The following is a 27,376-nucleotide window of genomic DNA, read 5'->3' on the forward strand; positions in this document are numbered from 1 at the left end:
TGGGGTGATACTTTCTTTGATACATTATTGTAGGAAGGGAATTGTATCTTGACTGTGGTACGTGGCTGCTTGGTAGGAACATGCAACTAAGGGTGTTGAGTCAGAAGCACAGAATCAGACTTGGAGGCTGAAAGGGATCTTGGAGATAGTGAGATATAACTCCAACCCTGAACAGAATAGAGAGACTGAGGCCCACAGAAATTGGTTGACTTGCCCCGGGTCACATAGTTAGGGCCAGGATCCGAAGTCCTCTGACAACCTAACTTCTTTTAAAGTGTGATGTTCAAAATATGAACAAGCAGTGGACACAGGCACCAGTCAGTCATAGAACACAGCCCCTGTAAATAACCTGGACTGAATGCCAGCCTCTATTCTTTCACTGTTTACTGTTCTTCCTCCTTACTATCTCATAGCTCCTCTTCACAATGACTTAGTAAAGTCTTTTGACTTAGCACAGAAGTAGACCATCATTCAGCAAAATTCTACATATTTTTTTTAATTAGTTTTTCAGATGCTCTGGAACAATGTCAATCAGGAACCACAAACAATCACTTTTCATTATAAGTGATGAGGTGGATCAGAGGTTACACAATTGCACTGAATACTTTTCTGAATTGTAAGTCTGGACAAGTTGATGAATCACACCATCCAGAGTTTTACTATTACTCCAACAGATGTCCATTCTTAAGCTGTAGGCAATGAAATATGCTTCTAAACTTTGGCTAACATAAAAGACTGGGTCTCTAGCCAGATTGGCACTTGGGGCTGTGTGTATGTGTGTGTGCGTGTGTGTGTGTGTCATTCAATTCTTAAAATCTTGCTAAATTTGAGCAATTTTCAGAAGGGCATACTGGACATTGAGCAAACTCCACTGCAGTCCTGGCAGCTGGTCAACCATGTGATCCTCTACTGAGGACACCGCTTGGGAAGGTATTAACCATATTCTCTCTAAATCTCCCTGTCTCATCACAACATTAATAGTGTTGACCAAAGGAACATGCAATGTAGTTCCAGCTGGCTGCCTTGTGCAAAGTATACTAGACAAGCATCCTTCTCCTTACTTGGAGCAGAGATTAAGAAGCTTCTCTTCTTATAGGAAAAAAGCAATTGAATATGTTGCTTGAATATCACATTTCCCATTGATCTAACACCAGTTGCTCTTGGTTACTTCTACTCTTAAAATGGACTTCTTTGCAAAACCTGCCATTTCGAATGGCCCGTCTCCCTGATCCCCCTTTTGTCCACATTCCGTGGCTCTGAGAAATCATCTGGAGCAATGAGTAGTTCCACTGCGTTGCTCATTTATTTTCTCTGATTTGGGTCTGGTCACCAACCTCAGTAAGGAGGCTTGCCTTTTCCTGCACTGGATCACAGTTGCGGTTTATACTGATGGAGTTCTCAAAGCAACTCCTGTTTCCCCAGGCAACAAAATTATTTAAGTCTGCTTGAAGTCCAGTGGGCCCTGGTGAATTTGTACAATCTGAACTGATGGGTCTTCACTTGTATCTTACACTCTGGCGTTCGTCTCATAGGTATTATATATAGGTGTGGCTTAATCACTTACGTAATCCAGAAAGACATTGATGTTAGTGTGGCCTTATTCAGTGGTTAAAAAGAATAACACATCCTTTTCCTTAAGAAGCAACCCTTAAGGGAATAGTATGAATGTATCTTGAGATATCTCTTACATTTCAAACTCAATTGGTTTTAATTGGGCTTAAGACTTAGGAGGAATTTATCTGGTTCTCTTGTCCCTGAGGCTCTTTAATTCTTTTCATTAATTGTTCTAAGAAACATTGCATTTCCTGTATCTTAGTTTGTAGAGCTATAATTCATCACTTCTTGGTGTTAACAACTCCCCTGTGAAATGATTCATATAGTCCAGTACGCCATTGCCAGGAGCATAGAGGGGTTCTGCAACCTTCTCACAAAGGGTGGGAAAAGCTATGTCCGTTATGCAAGGGCTTGGGAAAAAAGCCAAAGAGGTCCACACGCTGCATTTTACCACACACTATTCTCCTCATGGTTTAAGGGATGTTATATTGGGGCATTGGCTTGAGGTCACACACTGACGAAAACTATCCTCGCATGGTGCTGTGATTGACATTCACCTTTTCTGTGACTACAGAGAATGTGGGTTTTGGCCACCTCCCCTGAGGGCCAGCAAACCCACAAAGCACCAGCCCCCAAGTTGACTTTTTGGAAAATACATAAAGGATCTCTTTTGCTGCCATCCCTGGGAAGATCAAATGGCAAAATTTTGTATTTAAGGGACACTGACATTTAAGATTGAAAAGGAACTTGAATTTGTAAATTAAAAAATGTAAGTCAATGTGATTTCAAATTAAAATATGTTTGTACATTCAGTCAACCACACATCCCCTCGGAGGACGATTAATTGCTTCTCACAAGGGAATTCATGTTCTCGCCCCAGAGTTTAGTAATGGGCTGTTCCTATTTCTGTCCCTGCAGCTCCAACTAATTTGGGTCAGATGTGTGTCTAAACATTTGCTTACTTAGAGTTCAGAAAAAGATCCCAAGATAAGAACGGGCCTCCTGCAGTCCCCTGCTCAGCACTCTAATCTCGTGCCTCCAACAAGAGCCCAGAGGAAGGAGAATAGGTCCTGGGGCACAGAGAAATCAGTTAAGGAGAGGGGTCTGACTCTCTAGCACAGGGTGGAGGGCCTGGTGTCCATGGCAGTTCTACTTCTGATGAGAATCAAGAGGCAGAATCAAAGAGCCAGTGGCTTGGGGCAGCAACTGGAGCAATGGTCTCAAAGTGTGGCCCCCGGAAGAACATCTGCAGCATCACCTGGAAACCTGTCAAAAAATGCCAATTCTTGGGCCCCACCCCAGACCTACAGAGTCCAAAACTCTAGTTGTGGGGGACCCCGGGGTCTGTGTTTTCACAAGTTCTCCAGTGATTCTGATGCCCAAGTTTGAGAACACTGCTCTGGAGTTTACAAGCCCAGTGGGTCCTGATTTGGGGTCCTTGGGAATCTGGGAATTCAAAAAGGGAGTAGTGATTTCTAGGCGTGATTTTCAGTATTTCAAAAAGCTGGGGGGGAAAAGGTATTTGCCCAGAAAAAAGCTCCTTGGGTGAATGGAACTGTCACTTTTCACTACTGCTGCCTAGAATCATAACAACTTGGTTTAGTGATGGTTGTTCTCATGATAAAGCACTGGATGGTAAATTTATGTGCCATTAATTAATCCAAAAAATGGATTAATAATTTATATATGAGTATGTAGGGTTCTTTGGGAGGAAAACAAAACTATTTCTAGCATAGGATCTATGGCAGTGATGGGTATAATTCAAAAAGTCTTCGGTGACTGAAATTTTGGGAACCATCCATTTGGGCTCTGTCCTTGCTTTGCCATCTATTTTTGGTATGATCTTGAATAAGTCTGGTAGTTTTCCTGTGCTCTCAGTTTCCCACTTATAAAATGCGTTGAGTAATGCTTGTCCTCTCATTGCCTTGCTTTTATAGACAAATTGGATCATGAGTATTTTTCTTCTAAGCAAATGGGATACACACCATGCAAAAGTGACAATGCTTTGGAAATTATATTCTCTCTTTAGGTTGGCTAAATTGCCTCTTCAGTACCTAAAGATAATCTTAGGGGTCTGAACAGAGTGCATTTTCCCAGGGTAGCTCTGTAATATTTAAGACCTGGCTTGTGCAATTGGAGAAGTTGATACAACATATCTGGTGTGACCAAAAGCAAGGTGAATGTTTAAATAAAAAGAATTTATTGCAGTAAAAGACACATTGCCTTTAATCCCCCTCAAAATACACCCCCTCTCTTTGAACACACTTGTCCCATTCCATTCTTGCCACTTTCTGAAGCAGTTCTGGACGTCCTCTTCAGTAAGTGTCTTTAGTTGCGCTGTTGTGGCTGCCTTAATGTCCCGAACGTTTTCCTTTCATGGTCATTTTGACTTTGAGAAAGAGCCAGAAGTTGCATGGTGCCAGATCCAGTGAATAAGGTGGATGAGGACACACCGTGATGTTTTTATTTGACAGAAATTGCTGTACCGGAAGCGATATGTGATACGGAGCGTTGTCATGATTGAGGATGAAGTAAAGACACTCATGAAAGAAGACTTCCAGAACTGGTTCAAAATGGCAAGAATCATGGGATAAGTGTGTTCAAAACGAGGAGGAGTATTTTGAGGGGGATTAATGGCAATGTGTCTTTTACTGTAATATATATTTTTTTAATTTAAACATTCACCGTATTTTTTGATCACACCTTGTGTGTGAACACTTTCGAATCTCAGAAGAAGGGTACAGAGACAAACTCAAAGTATGCCTGTAATGATTGGTTTACTAGTTTCTAAGGAACAAGAAACCAGAAAATTGAAGCAAAAAGGGTGAAGAGAAGGAAATTAGGATTGTTGACCCAAATGGGTTTGCCATGAAAATCTAGGGCGCCTTTTCTTATCTCCAAATTTGAGAGGTTAGAAAGAAGGGAAGAGGCAGATAGATTAAAACCCCTGTGCCGTGTCTGCTCAAACAGCCAACAGTGTGTGGTAGGGTGCTGTAGGGAGAAGCCAAGTCAAATGAAGGCACTGAGAAAAGGAAGATCGGCTTTGCCCAGTCAACTTCTCAAAACTAGCATGAAGCTGCATGTGGTGTGGGACGGGAATTGCCCCAGTCATTCTTCTCGCTATGCAGGTGGAGTATCACAGAATTCAGGGATTTACCAAGGCTTTGCAGTAAGTATGTGGCTGTTGTGGCTTGGATTAGTCTGCAAAACAAATAAAGGCAGCACCATTCATAGACAGCTCATTGTATCTTTAAATTCATTTACATTGATCAGATCATGGAACCAAAGCTGCCCAGACATTTCATCCTGGCCAGCGGTGGCTTTCGCTGAGTCTCTGTGGAGCAGTCAGTCTCTCTGGGCCCCACCCCCACCCCTGCCCCGAGTCCTACACAATCCATTTCAGTTCTCTACTCCTGTTTTCTGCATTCTAGGAAAATAAGCTAAATGCTCCCTCCTCTTCCCTGGGTTCACACAGATTAGCCTCACTTTTATAGCAGAGGGAGAGGGAAAGAGAAAGTAATTTCTTTCCTTCAATCCTTCCGGATACCAACTCCCGTGTAGTGATGTGACATCCAATATTGTTAATGGGAACAATTAAGCAGGGGTGATTTGCGGCCTCTTCTAGACTATCAGCACTTTGAAACAGACTTCACGTCTGATTCTTCTGTGCTCTACAGGGCTGTTCTCACAGCAGATGGTCAAAATATTTACTGAATTGCTCTACGATCATTAACTGCATCTAGTCCACAGAGCTGACCATCCTTCTGCACTGAGGCTTCTGAAGTAATTGGAATAAAGTGGTGTCATTTAAGATCTTACGCATGAGAGTGATGCCTGAGGAAAAGAACTGTAGGTGAGAAATTTGCATGAGAAATGAAGAGATCCAAGCCCCATAGGTCAACAAAGCGAGGAGGCTCACTTTGTGCTCTGTCCTACAGACATGAGAAAATAGGGAACCTTGGTGTCCTCTTGTAGCCAAGAAGGGAAGGGCAGTGAAACCATTCTCTTTGATTTCCAGTTGACGATGACAAAGTAGGCAATATGAAGTCTCCATTTTGAGATTCAGAGATAAGAACTTGGAAATAATTCCAAACAATAAATTCTTAAATATTTCTTAAGTTATCTTCAAGGAGATAGTTACTAAGATTTTATGACTATTTTGAAAGTGTGAATTCCACAATTGATATTATAAGTGTAAAAGCAATCTTAGAATCTGGCTGAGGCCCATGCTCCTGGCCTGAGAACCCTTTTCCCACTGGTTGAAGTTATTCTAGGGGTTGAGTGCTGGCCTCAGAACCACCTCCCCGCTTCTTGATTCAAAGTCAAGGGATGATGCCTTTAAATTCATTCAAAGCACCTGATGGGAAATCCTAAACCCATAATGTGTACAAATAAGAAATAAGTAAACGCTCAAGAGAAGTGATTAAGGGGGATTATAAAAGAGAATTTGTCCATAGTTGCTGTGGACTCTGTGTTACTCATCGGCAACCTCAAAACCTGCAGAATGCATGACCAAAAAGAAGGAAGGAATTCAATGCAATCCATTTGGACTCGTTTCACTAGTCAACTGAAAATTATACATGGTTTGGTTCACTGGAGTCAGTGGGGGGAGAAACCTTCAATTGATGTAACCATCAATTTGGCATGCAGTTGAAGTGAGATCTGCCATATAGCTAAGTCAGTGGCATTCTTCATTAAATCTTGGTCATGGTGAAGCAAAGATTATGATGTAATACCTAAAGCCACTTCAAAATCCATTGGTTTGTCTTTTTTTTTTTTTTTTTTCATATACCTACATCATCTATCATCTATGTCTGTCTGTCTGTCTGTCTATCATCTATCTCCAGCTGAATTTTTTGGCCACAGAATGCTTTATAGTAGAAACTTAAGTAAGTGCTTTAAAAGTTCAAGTGATTCCTTTTGAATATTTGAGAAAAGAGCTCAGCTGTTTAGGGAGCAGAACACACAAGCTCTGGCCTCAGCCCTGGCACAACGCACAATAGGAGGTGGTTGCATTTTTGCAATGGACAAGCCCCTGAGACGTAACCTAAGGTCAAACTCAAGACTAATTCTGCCAAAGGATAGCAGTTGTTTCTGTTGACCCGCTAAAAACAGTAGTGCCATACAATAATAACATAAGGGCAATTCACTGGGTCATCAGTTTTCACTTTAGGCAATTTATGACATTTTAAAATGTGGGGTAGGATTATAATTATTTAAAATATTATCAATAAAGTAAGATTTTTATTAATAATGTTATTGTGCATGCACTTAAATTCTCACAAATCAAATCTGCAGAAAATAGAACCAGACTGGGACCTGGCTGTGGGATGTTTGAAAATTCTCTTAGGCCTCCTCAGCCTCAGTTTTATGAACATTAAAGACAATGGGGTTCGAACTAGGTCAGGCATTTTCAAACCCTATTTTGAAGAGAACCAGCTCTCTGGGGAGGATAATCAGGGGGTATCCAGAAGGGATGGGGGTGCTGAATAAATGGGGGCAGAGGCTTCCTACCCTGTTTCAGCCAGTGCATACATACACAATATAAGATATCTTTAACAATTAAAAAAAATTGAAAATCATGGAATTAGATGATCTCTAAGATTTATCAGCTTTTCTTCCTTCCATTGCATCCTCTTCCTTCTACTTTTCTCTTTTATTCTGTTTCAAAAAATTCAAATCATAGGATGAAGAAATCAAAAGCCCTCTTGTGGAACATAACGAGGGCCACATTGAATTATACTTATGTGTGTTTTTTGTCATCTTTTCCCTTAAAATCTTGGGTTTCCCTGTAAGACTGTCTTGCTCACTGTTGTGCCTTGAGTATCTCGCTCATCACCTTGCATGTAGTCTGGTTTATAATGAAATGTGTTGCATTTGATGGAATTGAAAAGACCTTGAGACTGTTGTCTCCTGTTCCCTCTCCATGGGTTGCATTTATACATGTACCCTTAGGTGCGTGAGTAAACAGGCTTCTCTGAAGAGCATTAGACGAAATGTTTAATCTCTGATTGTGTTGAAGGGGCTGCATCTCCTCCCTGCCCCCAATCTCTTGGCAGGTAGAGATTCCTCCAAGATCTAGCTTTCTAAGAAGAGCTAAGTAGTCACAGTTTGTCCAGGCTGGGCCTGCAGTGTGTGCCTGCTGTGGCTTTGACCTTTTTCCACAGCAGAATCTACAACTTTGGAAAGCCTAGATGAGAGGAAGTGGCTCAAAACTAAAGAAAAGAGATGATGCTTAATTAACCTTGATCATTTTGCTAAATCAAAAGGAAAAAATAATTTCCTTACTCATAGAACTTGTTCCAGTAATTATCTTAATGACACAATGGACTATGGATATAAAATTTCTGTCAAGCAGTATTTTGTTAATATGTACATTATTCAATTCTGGAAATCCTAGATAACAAAATATGTCCCCATTGGATCCTACTATACACATGGACATTTTATTTACACAACTTACATAGACGTGTGTTTTAAAAAATCTAACATAGCATTAATTCCTATCTTTATTAGGTGTTTTTACTGATTCCCAGAGATTTAGTCCCATTAACCTCAATAAATAAATAAATAAATAAGTTTATTCTCATCCAAATGCCAGCTACAAGACCCAGGCTCAGAAAATTTAAACGTATGGGTTGAACTTTAAATTGGTTGTACGCAACTTGAGCTGACTGATAGGTCCTGGTTCTAGCCCCTCCATTTGCCTTTCTAAAATTAAGGAAAAGAAACACCAGTGCAGAGATGGATTACTTTTATACTATTTAAATCGATGGCTCATCACATATTTAAGGGTACATGGTACCGACTGTGGTCTGCTGAAAGGATCCTAGCGGGCCTGTACTTTTCTACAATCTTAATAAGTAATTCTTCAAGATAATGGTTAAACCAATTAGATTCTACACATTAGTGACAGGATTCCTAAAAAGACTGGTTTGGTCAGCTTTGAGTGAAGTTCCACTTATCTAACCTGAAATCTGCAGACCTTTGTTTGGTCTCTCCTCTGTCTTAAGCACCTCTACAGGAGAGCTGACTAAGAGCAACAGGCCACACACAGACTTGCTTCTGTGGCTTCTCATCATAGTTACACATGTTGTTTAAGCAACTTTTAAATTGCACGGTGAGCTGTTTCTTTTGTGCTTAGCAAATCTTTAAGAAAGTTATTCCACTATAAGGCCACTTGCTGATTACTGTTTGTAGGACTCAGCCATTTAAAAAAAAAAAAAAAAAAAGCTACTTTGGGGGGGTGGCCGTTTAGCTCAGTTGGTTAGAGCGTGGTGCTAATAATAACACCAAGGTTGCCGGCTCGATCCCCGCATGGGCCACTGTGAGCTGTGCCCTCCTTTAAAAAAAAAGCTACTCTTGAAACACAAAGGAAAAAGCTTGAATAATTCTTAGCTCTGTTTTGGCTCTGAAGCACTCTATACTTAAAAAATTTTTAGACCTTGGATCATAGAGCTCTAATATTACAAACCGCGGGACATTTTATCAAGGGCAAACTTCCACTTGTTTCATATTAAATTCTGAGGTACTAGTCATGACAGAGATCTGGATTTTTGCAAGTGTCATTATGGATCTTCATTTTTAAATTCTGTTGGGAGAGGAAGTTAGAAAACATGACCCAAAGGAGCTTAAACTGTGACTTCATTCACCCAGAGCACCCTTTTAGCTATTTCTATAATTACCAAGAGCTAGCTTTAATTGCTTAATTGGTAGACAATTTCAAATATATCTTCTAAAAGACATGATAATCCTTCTTTGACCCAAATTATGGCCAGTAATTCAATATTATACCATTTAGGCTAGAATGGTATTGCTACTCAGTAATCCAGAAGGGAAGCACGTGACAATATTCAACTAATTGTGGACTCGAGTACCCCAAACAGAAGTGAAACCAAGGAAGTGAGAAAAAGATGACGTGATTGATGCTTCTGGAAAGAACAGTGATTATATCCAATTTTAAAAGTAAGAAGAGGGATGCCCATAATGATTTGTGTCTAAAACCAAACCCACCACATTAGGATTTTCAGTACAACCTGTATCATTAAAGGAAGCCTTTGAGGGTGAGTAGCATTTGGAGCTAAAGATCCAAGGTCTGGGGTTTCCACTGACTTAGAGTCTGTCAGGATCCATGGGTTTATAAAAAATGACTTTGAGGTGCTTTCCAGCGCCCAAATCACACGGTCCCATGTTAATATGTCAGTAAATATTAATAGGAGACTCAACTACTCACGTGGTATTATGCCTTGGTTAGCCAGTTGCTCCTGAGTCCTTCTCTGCTGAAGCCGTAACTGCAAAACTTAGAAAAGGAAGTGTTAGTTTGCGAGTTAGGCCAAATAAGATCACAATCATTTATATTTACAACATACTTTTTTTTTTGCATAGCTCTTCTCATTTTATTTCTGACCAGTTGTGAAAATTTGTGTAAGGCACCTTTTTATTTCTGTTGTAGACATGGAGAAAGAAGAATGTGAGACGCTGAGGGGTTTTGCAGTAAGTTGGTAACAACCTAGGCTAACACTTGTCTCCTCTTCGAAGTGGAAGTTATTTTCAGAGCCCCATGCTCCCTCTCTCTATACTGTACCACTTGGGAGATAAATGCCATCGATTTCTTCTGGGAATCGGTTTGTCATTTCAAGAGAAGAGACAGAGCAAAGAAAATATAGGCTTTGGAGTCTCAGATGGGTTTAAATCCTATCTTCAGCCCCTTCATGGGTGACTTATTCTGGGCAAGACCTCTCTGACCCTCAGTTTCCTGATCTGCAAATGGGAACAATGCCTATCTTGTGGAGTTGCGATAAAGTTTGAAAAAACAATGTAAACGGGTTGTTTAGCAGCCTGTCTGGAACATAAATTATGTTGATCCTATTATCGTAAGATATCATAATAGGATAGGCTCCATGGTAGTAGTATGAGACCCTGGAATCCATTTGTAAATTCATAGAAGGGCTACTGGCGTCATGTTTTGCTTAGAGAAATTAAAACACTGTAAATCATCCAAACTATACTCTGTATTATAAAAATTTGTTACTATCCATAGTACAAATAAATTATATATCATGTATGTGTATACACACACACACACACACACATACAAATAGTAAATATATGCATTATGAGCGTAGTGTTCGTGATTTTTCTCCTTTACCTCACCCCTCTACCCCAAACACATTTATCGTCTTTCTTATGGCTATTCCATTTTCTCAGGGAGGTTCTGAGTTCACCATCTTGGTTCTTGGGTTGAAGTTGCTCAGAATCAGCACAGAAAAAGCAGACATTTGCCTACACTGAAAAAGAAGCGGAATTCCTCAGTGGCTCAAAACTATGCACAATCTATGACAACTGCATGGTGGGGTAAAGGCAAGAAACTAGGTTAAAATACACCAAAACAATAACAGCAGCAACTACCTCAGCTGCACTGATCCTTTGCCGTGAACAAGGGATGTGCTAGTGCTTTATACGTTCTGTATCCTCCATAGTCTTACTGGGAGGGGATAATTAGGCTGTCTTACCCACTTCACTCTACTAAAGATCATATTGCAAAGAGAGACCAATTCAGGATTCTTTTGTGAATAAAATTATCTTATGATTAGAAAAATAAATAAATTATAAAAACAATGGGAAATTTGTGAGGCAGTTACAAATTTAATACTGAATCGGTATTTGATGATATTAAATAATTATTGTTAATTTTTAAAGATATGATGATAGTATTGTGTGATTTTGCTAAGACTTTATTTTTTAGTGATACATGCCTGTTTATGGATGAAGTGATATGATGCCTGGGATTTGCTTCAAAATAATGTGGGAAGGGAGAACGGGGGATTTAGACGAAATAAGAGTATTCGTGAATTGAAGCTGAGTGGTAATGGGTACATGGGGATTCATTATACTATTCTATTTGTATTTGTTTAAAAATATCTTCCTTAATTAATTATTTTTTTTAAAAAACTATAAATAATCTATGAGACGTAAAAGGAGTATGCGATTGCACTGGAAAACTACATTCCAAGGTAAGTAATTGAAAACTGTGCCAAGAATCCCCCTTGCTCAGGAGCAGGAGGGGGCCCTTTGCTCAATCTAACAGGGTTTTTAGTTGGGGTACCAAAGCAAGAGGTCAACCTCTACCACCTCCTGCACCCCTACACACACTGGACCAAGCATTGGTTATGGGGGATTGGATTGTCTGTCTGCAGGTGGGAGCAGCGTCTTGGGAGACACAGGTGTGAGTTTCCAGATTGTTGGCAATACCTAAGAGGGTTAAGAATCCTTCATTGTCTGAAATTAGCAACTGGTCATCCTATGCCTTTCTCCCAATCCTTGAAATCAGATCAAAACACGAGTAGCAGAACATGTCTTTTTCCTGCAGGCTGTGCTCACCTGTACTTCAGACAATCTAACAGGTATTCACAAGGGCATTTTGTGAGGGTACCATTGAGAATCACCTAACCTTGGAGGAATGTTAGCACCATGAAAGAAAGACTCCAAACTTACAATGAAAGAATGTATATTCAAGGTTACAATATGAACAATGGAACAGGTCTTAGAGACAGGCAAGAAAATATTCATTAATTAAAAATAAACTAAATGACCTCACACCCATTAGGATGCATATATAAAGTGTTGGTGAGGCTGTGGAAAAATTGGAACCCTTGCACATTTGTTAGTGGGAATATAGAATGGTGTAGCCACTGTGATAAACAATATGGCAACTCCTCAAAAACTTAAAAATAAACTTATTATTTGATCCAGCATTCCCACTTCTGAGTATATATCCCAAAGAAATGAAAGCAAAGACTTGAAGAGATACTTGTACATCCATGTTTGTTATTCACAATATCCAAAAGGTGAAAGTAACCCAAGTGTCCATGAGCAGATGATTGGTTGAACAAAATGTGGATATACATACAATAAAATATTAGTCAGCCTTAAAAAGTAAGGATATTCTGACACATGCTACAACATGGAAAAGTTTGAAGGACATTATGCTAAGTGAAACAAATTACTCACAAAAGAACAAACGTTGTATGAATCCACTTATACGAGATTACTAGAGTAGTCAAATTCATAGGCAGAAAGTAAAATAGTGATTGCCAGGGACTGGGGGAGTGAGGAGTATTGTTTAATGGGTACTGAGTTTCAGTTTTGCAAGATGAAGAGAGAGGTAAAGATGGATGGTTGGTGATGGTTGCACAACAATGTGAATATATTTAATGCCACTGAATTGTAAACAATAAAGGTTAAGATGGTAAATTTTATATTATGTGTGTTTTACTAAAATAAAAATAAAATAAAATTGCAAGATCAAAGTAAAACTTAGTTCATTAAAATAAATGGATGGCTGAATATCAAATGGATGGCTGAATACTGGAATGAATATAGTTAAAAATGAATTAGTAAGCTAGAAAATTGAGCTGAATGTTTCTCTTAGATTGTAACATAAAGGGATAAAGATGTGGAAAGCAAAATCAACATGCACTAAATGTAGAGACATTGCAAAATATAGAAAAGCTTCCAGGAAAAAAAAAATCTTATCCCTGAACTAGAGATAACAATTATTAATATTTGATTTGTGTACTTGAGGTTCTTTTCCCCTCATATTTACATAGGATCATATTATAAGTTTTCCTTCATTAGCTGCTTTCTATTAATAATATATCACAGATATATTCCCATGTTATTTAATACCCTTCAAAACATACTATTTTAGTAACTGCATAGCATTTTATTTTTTGGTTCTTCTATAAGTTATTGAACCAAATGCCCATTATTGGGTATTTAGTTTGTTTTCAATATGTTGCTATGAAAAACAGCAGTGAATGGTCTTTGTGGTTAATTTTGGGCCACAACCTCAATATTACTTTAGGATACACTGTAGAAGTAGAATTATTTGGTTACAGGAAATATCAAATTTGAAGGCTTTGGTGCAGAAGGCAAATCCCTCTCCTGAAAGGTTGTCCTGATTCTCTTCTCACTAGTAAAGCATGGCTGGGTTGCCCACTGCCCTTGGCCTTGCTGCTCTTACCACTTGGAAGCTGCTACAATCCTTTCCACTGGAGCTGGTGGCGTGGCTCCAAGCCTAAAGAGAGTGGTCAGAAGGCCAAGGCCAAGATGGCTTGGCAGTGGAATTTGTCCCTGGGTGGCTTCTTCTCCAGGTTTGGCAAAGCTCTGATGCTAGAGGAGGGGCTGGAATGAACACATCCCTTTCTGTGGCTGCTTCCTCCTACAAAGGGAGAGCCCTGATGCTTTGGGCAGAGACCCTGCGCTTGTGAAGCAACCTTTCCCTCTGGGCACAGCTGTCCTCCGCTGTTATGTGGTTTCCTTCCCAGGCTATCTTTTTGTGCTTTGCTGAGCAGCGCCTCTCTCCCTGCTTTCAGCCTGCTATCGCCATTTGTGTCTCCAGAGCTCTTGGCAAACCTCCACTGATCCACTGTAGTTAAAAATACTCTGAGAAGAGGGTTGCGTTTTGGCCCATGCCTTCCCCTACTCCCAGTTCTAACTCCCTGCCACCTACAAATTACAGGTATTCGTGTAATTTTTTCTTCACTTCCTTTGAGGCCATATGGTTATCTCTGGGTGGTGAAGGAAAGTGATTTCTTGGTGCCTTTTCCATGTCATCCCAATATGTTCTTTTATGGTTCTGGCATTTGGGTGTCAGACTTTGTTAGCTTCTAGAATCAAAGTTAATTTTTTCTCTCTATTTTCGCCTTCTTTCATCAGAATTGGGAGTCAAATGCTTGTGTTCAAGTTGCCTCTTTACTCAACAGTCCTGGGCTCTCAATTCTGATTTCCTCATCTGGCTATTCTTGTTCAGTACTACACTATTTCAATTATTCTAGACATATGATTGATTTTCATGTCTGGTAGGGAGAATCTTATATTACCCTTTTTAAAAAATGCTCTTGACTACGCTAGCCTGTTCCTCTTCCCCCGCTCCCAATGAACTTCAGGACCCAAGTAGCAAGTTCCACCACCACCCCAAGCACCCTGAAAGAAGAGGGAATATGTTCCTTTAATATTCTATAATCATAAGTGTAAATGTCATTCATTCAGAGAAGCAGCCCTCTACTTAAGGATTATCAAAGAATATATAGAAACTTCTGGATCAAGTACCATGCAGGACAAGGAATAGGTTCCCCGCATGCAACAGGGCCTGAGACTGGATACCCAACTCAAGAGTGGGAGCTAAAATATCTCTACATACCACTGGGTTGCAACCAGAACATGTCACTTGCCCATGCCCAGGAGAAGCAGAGCCACCAGGAGAGGAAGGATCAGGGACAACTGCATAGGTCTCTTGAGAGTTTCACTTTGAAGATGTGGGAAATATCAGGACTGATGGACATTGTGACATTTCTCTCATCACATAGAAAGCCACCTCTGCCACCTATATAGAGCTGGTGGGCAGACCTTTCTTGAAGGGAGGCAGCTTAGGGAAAAAAGGTGTTGGGAATGGAAAGCATAGACTCAGCTTTGACTCCACCCAGCTGTGTAAGGTCACGCAAGTCACCATGACGGAGTCCTAGCCTCCTCGTTTGTATATAGTAATGATATTAATATTCATGATAATAATTTAACAGGATTATTAAGATAGATTTCGCAAGTTAACCAGTTTTTAAATTATACAAGACTGTCAAATATCTTTCTGTTTTATATTGATAATGATTCCTTCAGGAGAAAGCCCACCCATTTGGTTACAGTTATAGAATCTGAAGGAAAGAAAATGTTAAGTTTCAGTGGGAGCACTAATGTGTGACTTAAAACGTCACTGTTGCCTTAAACATTGGCCATGTCCAGGATTGCCAGTCTCTGGGAGGAGGTGGTGCAAATTGGGAAAGAGGAATTTGTAGGAATCTTGTAGGAAAAGGGCACTGAAGATACAGGGGTTACACAGTAGGTAGAGTGAAGTGGGAAAAGCAGAAGACAGAAAAAGGAGTGAATAGAAGAAGGTGAGTCATTAACTCAACCAAGATCACTTCTTTCATCTTCCTGTTCATTTCCTGTATTTCTTCTGCCTGTTTCTCTGGCATTGATAGACTGAAAAGTGCCAGTCTTTGGAATAGATGTTTTCACATAAATCATCTTACTGAAACTTCCGACAAATCCGGTAAGAATATGAATTATTATCCCATGTTACAGCTCATAAGGCCCAGAGGGTATAAATATCTCATCCAAGGCCATAGAGTTAGAAGTGAGAGAAGCAAATTTCAAACCCATGACTTTGGACTCTACAGTTTTGCCTTGGTGCAAATTCCAAATGGAACTATTTGGATGATAAAACAATAACTTTTGCCATGTCATATCTTGTGTTTCAATGTATTTTGCCCATTTGGGGAAGGGGGCATTCTTTTTAAATGAAGAATCAGGAGCCACTAGAACATAAGAAACATTTCATGCTACCTCTCTCCTAGGTAATTTAACATAAGGGACACTCAACTCAGCATCACTGCCCACAGTGTCTCCATAGCAACTGTCACGTCGGGTACCGTTCTCTTTCTGGAGCCAATAGGCAACTGGGTGACTGTTCTGACACAGGTGATGGGCCCTGTGAGTCTCCAGTTAGGGAGAGGCTCCTGAATGCTCCCAGGCTCTGATGGTATCACACAAAACTGTTGCCATGGTTTTGATGAGAAGTATTGCTTTTCTGAGGATTGCAAAACATTTTATGTTCCAAACCCATGCTTGCTCATTCCTGACAGAGTGGAAAATGTGTCTCCTTGGCTGAAATGTTCCTCTTGAGTCCAGCCCAAAGATGACATTTTTAGGAAAGTTTGAGAAGAATCCTGTGGCTGTTACTGAGTCACGATAGAGTGGAAATGGATCTTTTCTATTTAAAGAGTTTTGTGCTACTGTTTGAAAATGTCACATTGCTAGGGAACGGTGGAAATGGAAAACTTTCCATTTGCCATCAACAAAGAAAGAGCATTACTGAATGTGAAACAATGGAGTTGAAGAGAAGTTCTGTTACCTGTCTGACTGAATAATGGATTGATGGGAATTTAATTTAAGATTATTGGTCTGAATAAGCTCGGTGCTCTAGAAAGGGGTCACTCATCTGGAATACAGCACATGTAATTCTAAACTCCACTTGGCTACTTGTTACTTAGGCTGCTCCCAGAATATCTCTGGATCTCAGTTTCAATATAAACCTAAAGAAGAGATTAGATTAGATTAGATCAGGATTTCCCGTTTACCTGATATTAAGAGTCATCTGGGGCCTGAAAAAACAAACAAACAAACAAACAAACAAAAAAACACCATTTCTTTGGTCCCTGTCCTGGAGACTATAGTCCAGTAGGTCTGAAACATATTGAAGTATATTTCCAGGAAACTCTGAGGAAAAACTCATTTTCAGAAATAGAAATATGCAAAGGTATTATATGCAAAAATGAGACCACATTTTAATACTGTTTTGTGCTTTGTTTCTTTACTAGCAATATACCATTACTTTTTGGAGAGGTGTGTATATGTAGACTCTCATTTTTGGTGGCCACCAAGTATTTCATCATGTTGCAATATCTTTTTTAACTGATCCCCTTCTATTATACATTTAATTTCTTTCCTCCAGAAATGATGTATCATTTTTGTACTCCTACTAGGACTATCAGGGGGTTCCCATTTCACTGTACCTTATTAACAATGGATGATGCTATTAAAGAAGAAAAAAACTTTGCTAATTTGACAAGCAATAATGATATCTCATTGTATGAGTAACCATGTGATTGTGGATTTATTGACTATTGGTATCTTTTCTTTTGTGAATTGACTGATGACATTCTTTGCAAAATTTTCCATTGAGATTTTTTTCTTATAGATTTGGGAGCACTATTTATATTTGAAGCACATTAAACATAGTCATCTATGTTGTAAATCTCCCGATTTTTAGTTTGGCATTCAATTTTGTTTGCGATGAATTTGGCATTTAACATTTCTATATGCAATCCTCTAAAAAACTCTTTTACGATTTCTAACTTTGGTGTATACTTAGAAAGAAAGACCTTCTCCCTATACAGATTTATATTCACTTAAATGTTTGCACTTTATTTTTCAATCTGGAATTAATTTTAGGATATAGTATTAGAAAAGACTAATTCATTTTCTAAATTGTTAACTATCTAACATAATTTCTATATCAAGTGGATTTTAGATATCATGTTTGTCACAAATATATACTTATAAAACCTTGAATCTGTGTCTACTCGTTCTTTATATTTTGTTTAGTGGCAGGCTGGGTTGATATTTGACTTAAATATACACTTGGTAGTATGTGGGAGTCTAATTTGGGATACCCTAAACTCCTCTGCCTGCCCCCAGTTACACAATCCTAGTTGAGACTCCCCCAAATAAGCCTTCAGAATGATTTCCAAGTAATTACGGAATTTCAAGGGACCAAAACTAGAAAGTAGCTTCTACCCACACCAGCAACATATCAAATTAAGGTAGTATTTTAATTTGCTTAAGTACTATGCATTCATGTGAATTTTTACATACAAGTAAGGAAAGTTTAATCCAATGAAATCTGAGTGTGAATCAGTTCTGAATATACTGAAGATTTTAGGAAAAAGAAAGCAGACAAAAGAAGAGAAAGCAGGGATGGGGAAAGGTGGAAAGAGGAAGTAAAAGAGAATTAGAATAGGAAAAAAGGTCTAATTTTTTTATTACGAGAAGGGGGGAGTGTGTGTGTGTGTGTGTGTGTGTGTGTGTGTGTGAGAGAGTGTGTGTGTGTGTGTGTGAATAACTACCCCAGTGATGGCTATTAATTCATGTGTATTTAACAGAAAAGATGTGTTAAACCAGGGGAACACCAGGTCTTGCCCCAGAAGGGAAACAAGAGATAGGCCAAATGTCCTGGCAAAACTCTGGATTGATAAGCCTATGCTTTGGCCACAACATAAACTGTCTCCTTGGGCCCAACATGGAGGGGATTCTAATTCTACAAAAAAGAAAGAAAGAGAGAGAAAGGAAGAGAAGGAGAGAGAGAAGGAGGGAGGGAGGGAGGAAGGAGGGGAGGAAGGAAATATGAAGGAAAGAGAGAGGATAAAGAAGAAAAGAAAAGAAACCTACTTATACACGAAAGATTTGCTGTAAGAATTTCAGAATGAATCTGGCTATTTACTCAACTCTTTAGATAATTTGGAAGCAGCAAACTGGGGGGCAGGATTATTCACTTGAGCTATTGATCGGCTCTAATAAGCTAGGTTATTACCCATTTATCCCTTAGTTTGTGCCGTACTGACTAAGCTGGAAAGTCCAAATGAAACCCAGAAATCTCTCTTACTGTCACTCACTCAAGGTGGAGACCAAACTGCTTTTTCTTCCACTGGGTATAGGAGACATTCCAGTACTTCCAGCAATATTATTGTCGCCAACCAGTAATATAGGTATCTTAGTAGTTCCAAACTCTTTGGTAATTGTTAATTCTTGTTTATTATTTCCATCTAGAAGACTATATGTGCCCATGAAGTGTTATGATCCAAAGAATTACAAAGACATTACGGGGATCTGTGAGTTAAGCTTCTATTTGGTCCATCCAGATAAATCACCATAACTAAGGGCATCAACCTTATCCATCACTTCTCCCATGTTGCCATGGATACAATGCCTTCTTAAGACCATCAGATTCATATTTGATTGATTTTCCTGTTCTACCCTTCCTCCACTCAACTGTTTTTGTTTTTCTTACCAAATTATCCATTTTTCTTAAGCAGATTCCCCTTAGCTTCACTTCACCTATAGTCTCTATGCAGCCTACTTGCCACAACCTCTACAGCTTCTAACAATGGTCATATTTTTTAAAGGAACACCAGGATGCATGGTCTAAACAGATATTTTTTCTGAACTATAAATTAATGTGTATTTAAACTTTACTAAAGTCATACAATAATTTATGTTTATACTATAGTTAGTAAGTCCATTTGGAGAAATAAATGTATAGTTACAAAAGAACAGTGACTAATAAAGAACAAAGGTGTGTCCTCGCTGTCCTAACCATATATCCTTCATCCACAGAGTCACTAGTCCTTTCTTTATTCGAATGTTCCATGAATTCTAGTCTGTCTAGGAATGGCTCTGCCTTGACGATGTGGGCAGGTGAAAATAACGCCTCAGATTTGACTGAGTGAACCTACATGTCTTCTTCCAATGACACTTCAGTATTATAATACAAAGAATTCATCTCTCTGGGCTCCAGCCCCCTTACTCATGAAGGGAAGGACTAAGTTAGAATTAGGTGCAAAGTTTTTTAAAAAGCACTGGAAACTTTTTTTTTTAATCTGAAATATTACACAGAAGGAAAAAGCAACAGCAAAGCGGTGAGCGATAAAAGCAGAGCTTGAAAATCATTAGATTGGATGATCCCTACATCCCTTCCAGCTTATACATTATTTTCATGATTTAGATCTAAAAAATCTCCAACCTCCTGAGAGATATTGCTTAGAGACAGACGGAGTGATTTTATCTAGGAGCAAGGGGTGGAAGTGGATTATGGTGCCATTGCACTAACATGACCCATTCTCCCAACTCATGTTGGTCTTTTGAACATTCCTTATGGGAGAGTGAAGTCTCAAGAGCACAGGAAAATTCCCAGTTCCAGCAGAGGACCAAGTCCAAGTTCCTTAGCAATTGCAGCTGACGGTGGTGGGCTGTCACTACTTCAGCAGCACCTTTTTTACAATGGACTCCTAGCTACTATCAGAACCTTCTGTACTCTACCTAGCAACAGCACCCCGTGGTAGCTACAAGAGCAGTTATTCCAATCAGACCCATAATGCTGCTTGCACTCTCATTGCTCTATACTTTTTCCATGTTATGTATACAATAAGCCCTATGTCTAAATGTAAATATTTTAATAATTTAAATGTTGGCTGATTAGATGCCAAAGTCCAGAATTTCATAGAAAACCAAAATGAATTGTATTAAAAAATAATACAACATGTTTTATACTATTGCATCTGTATTCAATTTCTGCTTTGCACATAGACAAATACCCATGAGTAGGGATTACAAGATCTCGCAAAGTTCCGTCTGCTGCAACATATCAGGGAATATCCTTGCAAGTCACACAAGAGTGCATGAGCCCAGGCCTTGTTCCTCTCATTAAATAGCCATGTGACCTTGGTCAAGACGCTTCACCTCTCAGGCTTCGGCTTCCTCCTTTGTAAAACAAAAAGATGAGCTGATGAGCTCAGAGGCCCTGTGGAATGCTAACATTTCATGACACTTAGCTTCACTTCCAACCAGGGTCTTTCTTTGCACGTCTCCAAATTCAGGCCTCTGAGATTTTTCTTAATCTCTCGAGTTTCCCCCATAAGATTACAACATTGCTTGTAAGAGATCTTAGTATTATGTTCAAAATGCAGGAAAGGGCTGCAAGATTGCAAAGCAATAGGATTCTAAGAAGTCAGATGTGAAATGAAGGGTCTTAAAGTGACCTTCTAGAGGGAAATGTGAACTAGAATAGCTGTTACTAGAAATCGTTAGGATCTTTAGGATCACCGGGCCAGTCTGGCGATCCTGAATTCATGCACGTATCTACCAGTGTAGCCTCTCAAAACGTACTTAGCAGTTCCTCGCTTTTTACTGAGGCTTCTCTAAATACTGAGGATGACACAAAGTAATTTAAGGCATAAATAACCTAGTGGGGAAGTGAAGAGTTAGATAAAGTGTTAGACAAAATGTGCTTAAAGAATTCATATGTATAGAAGGAGAACTGGACCTTTAATTAAGTAGAACTGGACCTTTAAATTTTCTAGTGAGAATCATATGGGTAAGATGGCTACCGAAGGGCATTCTTGATCCAGAGAAGAACATGCAAACACTTGGAAGTGGAGGAAACATGATCGTCTCCCATGCTCAGAAAGGCCCTGTGTTCAGTTTAATGTTGTGCTGCTACCATCTGCAATTTTCATCATGTTTGAACAAGGGCCTCGCATTGTCGTTTTGCATTGGGTCCCACACAACATGTAGTGTCTTCCAGAACGTTGCCTTGCTCAAGGAAAGGGATCCTAAGGTGGAGTGGTGAGAGATAACATTGGAAAAGGAGGTGGGCATTCAAAGATGGTGGTGGTAGTGGTGCTGGTGGTGCTGGTGGGGCCCTGAAAGCTCCCTTGAAGTGTTTGGACTTTATCCTGTAGGAAGAGGGCAGTGTTGGCATTTTTGGGTCAGCAGAATAACACTGAGATTTTAGTATGACTAATTTGTGCTAATATGAATGGGGGGGACACAGCTGGTTTGAAGACTCTTATCATGATCTATAGGTACGGCAAGAAAGTCCATTTGAACATAATGGGAATGGAGAGGAGCAGGAAGATTTGAGAAAAAAGTGGAAAAGAAAAATTACTATGTCTATGTCTTGATAATAAATTAAGGAGAGAGGGAGGGAGAGGGAGAGGGAGAGGAAGAGAGAGAGAGAGAGAGAGACAGAGAGAGAGACAGAGACAGAGACAGAGAGTCAGCGACAGGTGAATAAAATGTACATAATAAAATAATTTCTTTAATCTGATTTTTGCAGGAAAACCCCCCCCCCCAGGAAACTAAAGCATTGTCACTATGATTATTGGTAGTACAATGGGTCAGGCTACCAAGAAACTTTAAGGTAATGCTTTTATCTGGGAACTTGACAGGAAGGTGAACACGCTAACATCATTCATTCAATATTTTTTTGATCACCTACTATATTTCCAGGCACTGTTTTAGACGTGCAAGATCCAGCTGTGAATAAAGCTGTCATGGGTTCTGCCTGTGTAAATTTTGCAGTCTAGGGAGGAAGAAAGATGTTAAACAAATAATTACAATGGTGGGAATGTCATGGAAGGGGAGTTGCATGTGGTTTGGGAATTACAGAAGGCTTTTCTGGTCCTTTCTGCCAGGAAACTTAAACAAATAAATAAATGATGTTGTTAAGCCCAGAACACTTAATTTGTTTCCTTTTAGTTCCATTCAGCAACAGCTCGTGTGTGTTCACGTACATGTGTAGGAGTAATTTTCATTTCCTAAAGGCTTGGCATGTCTCCTGAGAGCGGGAGATCCTGACAGCAAAGTCACTGGCACAATGAGGAATAAAAGAGAAAATGAGAAGCTAGTGTTAGCTGCCTTTTGTTCTCCTGTGAATGGTTTTCCACTAGGTTTACGAGGAAATGCCTTTTTTTTTTTTCAATCTACCCTGGCTGTGGTTTTCATGCAGCTAAGATGTTCCCACTGGGTTGCCTCTCTTCCTGATCACAGTTTTTGTTTCAAAGGTCAACCACACAGCCAGGTTAGGCTTTTCCCCAGGAATTTTGGAAATGGGACTGCGAGAGAACAAACTCAGTAGCTGCCGGGGTGGCCATTTTCAACCATGCGAACTGGGAAAATGGTAAAGCTCATTGATGGAGAGGGAGAAGAATGGAGCACGGATGAGGACCAGGGAGAGTGGTCTGAAGGTGTTCAAATCCCCAGTTTCAGTTTGTTTTCCTCCAAGTCCCAGCTACATTCCTGTCACTAAGTTCCACGAGATACCACAGTACCTCTATAGTAAGTGTTCTTTCTTGCTTAAGCTTGTTCCAGATATCTATTACGGATTCTCTATTGTTTACAAACAAAGAGACTACCTGTTGATTAGTGTTGAGGAGGGGCAACCAAGCAAAACTTTGAGATCTATTTTTACAAGTCAAAGACTCCTACGTGTGTAGACCTACAGTTTGTAAAGGTGGCCAAAACATATACACCAGAACAAGACATTGGCCAACCCAGGAACCCGGGTTAAGCATGCCATGGAAAGCATCTTGGATGGCTGTTTATGTGGTATCCTCTCTATATAGTGCCAGGTAAACAACACAAGCTCTGGATATAATAGAACATCAGCCAGCTGAAGGCTCCCTTCTCTCAGAAAGAGCAGTAGCACCTGTCCGTAATTTAGTCCTTGAACTTCCTTTTATTGAATCGACCTTCATGTACAATCCCTGACATTGACATTATCTCCTTCAAGAACACTGTCGGACACAGGCCATTGAGACGCTCTTGGCCAGTGGACGATATCCTGGAAAGTCACAAACAGGACCACGATCGGAGGTTTCAGGTCCCTTCCAGGGCTGAAAGCAGACATTGTGGGACACATTTATAGATATAACTCTCCTCTTCTTGCTCAAAGGTGGCCCACCCACACAATTCTTTCCTGTACCTGGCATTATCTACCTCTGGGACAAAGCCATCCTTCATATGAGCAGCCTGAGTTACTCATAGGTCTGACACATTCTTCCTTGGGATACAAAGGCATCAAACCACCTGGTGAAGAAGAGACAGGGCCACCATTGGTGTAAAGCTGGGAGGACGTGGCCTGATAGGCTAGGGTTGTCTGTGCTGTTCCTGCCCCAATCCTGGCCATGTTTCCCAAACAAGGCTGAGAACCAGGAATTATTTTTGTATGCAGTACTGATGCCTGAGAACACTCTGCTCCTTGCCTTCTGAGTCCAGGTACCAATAATAACTGTTCCCTGGCCAAACATTGCCCTGCGTGCTGATACATAGCCAAATGGTTGCATTGACCAAGAATGACATGGGCCCGACAATCTACCCATATACTGCTGGGAACATCCAGAGAAGAGGGAGCAAAAATGATGACCGGGTCATTGATGTAGCCCTTAGTGGTCAGGAGGGACAAGGTGAGCCTGAGGGGAGCTGGACTGGCCTTAGTGACCCTCACAGATGAGCAGGGAGGCACGGAAGAGGCTAGGACCAGGCCCACACTGTTCTTTCTTAACTCTAAGAGATGATCTGACTCTGCTTCCTTTAAAAATATCGAGAAACTTTAATTCAGGCCAGCTTTTAGGATTGGGCATTCACAGGGTAAAGACCAGGAGAATATTTGAATCCAAAGTGCCCCGACTCAGAATGACCACACAGTTACTTCAATGATCAAGCCTCATGCACAGTCTAAAGTTGTTTTAGAAAGATGTCTGTTCACACAAACACTGCGAAGCTATTCTTTCCCTAAGCACCACACTCTCACTTTGTCAAAACATTTGAAGAAGACTAATTCATGCCTCAAAAGGAATTCTCGCTCACTCACAAAGCTGCCAGGTTTGTGAGCTTAAGGCTTTTATGTTACAATATCTCAACACACTAGAGGAGCAAGGAACGTGGACCTCAAGTGGAAATGCCTTGGGGCTTACGATGTCACTAAGGGGGGCAGAATTCACAATTTGCATGCTCTCTGAGAGGATAGGATGAGAAAGTCAGGATGGGTCAAGCCAGCTCTGGCCAGTTTAGGTGCCTGTGAGAAACAGTACATGGTAGTAGTTGAAAATATGGGCCCTGAAGCCAGGGGTGCATGAGTTCAAGTCCCAGACTTTCCATTTACTAGATAGAGAATCTTGTGAGACTTCCTTAATGGCTTGGTGATTCAGTTTCTTCATCTAGGAATGGGGGTGTGTGTTGGGAACAACAGTACCTCCCTATAGGATTGTTGAGAGGATGGAATTTGCACCTGTCACATGCTTAGAGTGTGCCCAGCAAATAGTGAGCAACAGATGATTCTTGGGGTGCCCTACTTGGGCTGTAGAGGACCTCCCCAAATCTCTGCCTGCATCAGGAGGACAGGCAAGCAAGCGGCAGGCCACACTGTCACCAGGACTGTGCCACAAGGACAGCTGTTCAGCTGCAGGGAATTTTTTCTTCCAACACAAACAGGTCCCTGAAGTACAGAACAGAAACTCGGCAACTGACATAAACAATTTCAAACAATAATCTCAGAAGACAAATCGCTCCATTTGGGCATCAAGATTCCTCTCAGAGGCTTTCCCCGCTTGTTTATGTATTCCATGGCGAAGAGCCATGAGTGAATTAAGCAGACAGCGTGCACACGCCCCAGGAAGGCGGGAGGGGGCCTGCGGGGGGGGGGGGGGGGGGAAGAACCCGCCATTTGACCTGCGTTCCTTGAAAGCTATTGTTGGGGGAGGCCCTTGAGAAAAGGGACTCTGATTGGTATCTCCTTGTGTTCACCTGTTCATTGAGAGAGGTCAGGGGATATGCGGCCAGGAGATCCCGGTTTGAGTCCTCTCTGCCATTTTGTGTGGTGTGAATTTCAGCAGGTCATTAACCCTTTCTGAACCTTGGTCCCCCAGCCCTACAAAGAAGAAATCATTATAAGATACCATTATATCCAAGTGGGTGATTATAGTGATCTAATTAAGACTCCTTTAGCAGTGATAAATTACTACACAAATATTAAAGAGGTTAATGTAGGCACCCCGTGAATAACTGGATGAGAACTGGGAACAAAGGGGAACTACAACTTGGAACAAAGGGTGTATTTTATGAGGACAAGGAAAGGGTATTGTGGGGACAGAGCCCCAGAAAGTAGTTTACAGGCTCTCGGCCTCATGTGGAGGGGTGCTGGCCTGGGTGGTGGATGGCCATAGGCTGTGGCTGATTGGCCGTTGGCTGTGGCCGGTTAGCCGATTGGCCGCTAATGTAACTGCTGCGGCTACGGAGGAGAGCCGAGGAGAGCCGAGGAGAGTAGAGGAGCAGAGTGGAGGAGAGTGGAGGAGAGTCATCGGTGGGTTGGTGGAAAGGCGGACGGCAGGTCGCATGTCCGGTGGGCCCAGCCTCCAGTGAGACCATAGTGGTATGACTCCCCTACCTATGGCTCCATGGGTGTTCCTTTTTGGCCTCACCATATCCTGCGTTCTTATGTGGGGAGCGGGAGCTGAGACCCTGCAGGCTGCCTCGCACGACAAATGGCGCAGCGAGCAGGGTCCCCTGCACGACAGGTATTATCCCCAAATTAAGAGGAAATTTTTCTTTCCACATTGCTGCAGTTGTTGAATATAGATTCAAGTTCTTTTCAGCTCCTGAGTTAATCCTGTGGTGCACTATGCTAGCACTGAGAGCATATATTGCCTTCTCTAATTATAAAACAAGCGCATGTTCATTATATACAATTTGGAAAATGGACAAAAGTCTTAGGATGGATGGGTAGTGAAATTAATGGTAATTCAAGTCTATAGGGATAACCAACTCCTGCTAAAATGTTGTCTTTTTTCTTCCAACTCACAAATGTGTATGTATATAAAAATATCTACTCTACAACTTCTCAGAAATTTGGATCATATTATATATGCAATTTTGAAAACTTGTTGTATTATAAACATATTTCCATCTCATTAGATATTCTTTGAAAGTACCACATTTAATATGCATGTTACACAGCATTTTCAATATTGAATCTTTTTTTGTCAAACATTTTAAGTTTTTCCTTCAATTTTTCTTTAGTATATATAACACTGACAGAACACAAATTTATGATCCTTCATATGATACGTATAGTATATACATAGTATATTACAGACACATACGTGTATGTATTATGCATTATACTCATGCTATTATATATACCACTATTGTATTACCATTAATATATATTATACCACTGTTTATATAGATTAGTGATTGATAAATATACAAATATATTAATATATAATATATATAATAGTGTGAGTATATATATGAAAAAATGTATGTATCTTTTATTAATATACTTGTACTGTACCTTTAAATTTTGGGACAGTAGTAAACGTACACATATTAAAATTGTTATAAAATGTTAGAGAACAGTCTCGGCTCTACTGTTTTCACAAGGTTTTGAAGCAACCAAACACAACATTTCAGAACATATTCTGTCTCTGGGAGACACCATTCCGTGGTGTCAGGGTCTAATCTTTGTGTTAAGACCAGAACCCTCGGCAGAGGCTGGCCTTCCACTAAAGCCAAAGTTTCCTTTGCAATGTCTAGGTTCCCTTCTGTGCTCCTCTCCCAGCCAATACTGTGTCGAACTGGCTGAGTTGTC

The 27,376-nt window shown here is 40.3% G+C and overlaps 1 protein-coding gene across 3 annotated transcripts in view; it reads right to left on the minus strand.

Annotated features, from left to right (window-relative positions):
* MYOCD (myocardin) overlaps nucleotides 1–27,376 on the minus strand; it is a 92,251-nt gene that overhangs the window by 49,017 nt on the left and 15,858 nt on the right. For 2 of the 3 annotated variants that reach the window (XM_019755277.3, XM_019755276.3), the window contains exon 2: nucleotides 9,788–9,853. In XM_019755277.3, coding sequence (XP_019610836.3) covers nucleotides 9,788–9,853 — 66 coding nt within the window. Of the gene's footprint in view, nucleotides 1–4,711; nucleotides 4,756–9,787; nucleotides 9,854–27,376 lie in introns of all 3 variants that reach the window. The other variant, XM_019755279.3, reaches the window with a different exon arrangement.

Source organism: Rhinolophus sinicus, chromosome 12 (genome assembly GCF_057876585.1).
Source record: "Rhinolophus sinicus isolate RSI-liver-muscle chromosome 12, RSI-T2T, whole genome shotgun sequence".
Lineage (NCBI taxonomy): Eukaryota > Metazoa > Chordata > Mammalia > Chiroptera > Rhinolophidae > Rhinolophus > Rhinolophus sinicus.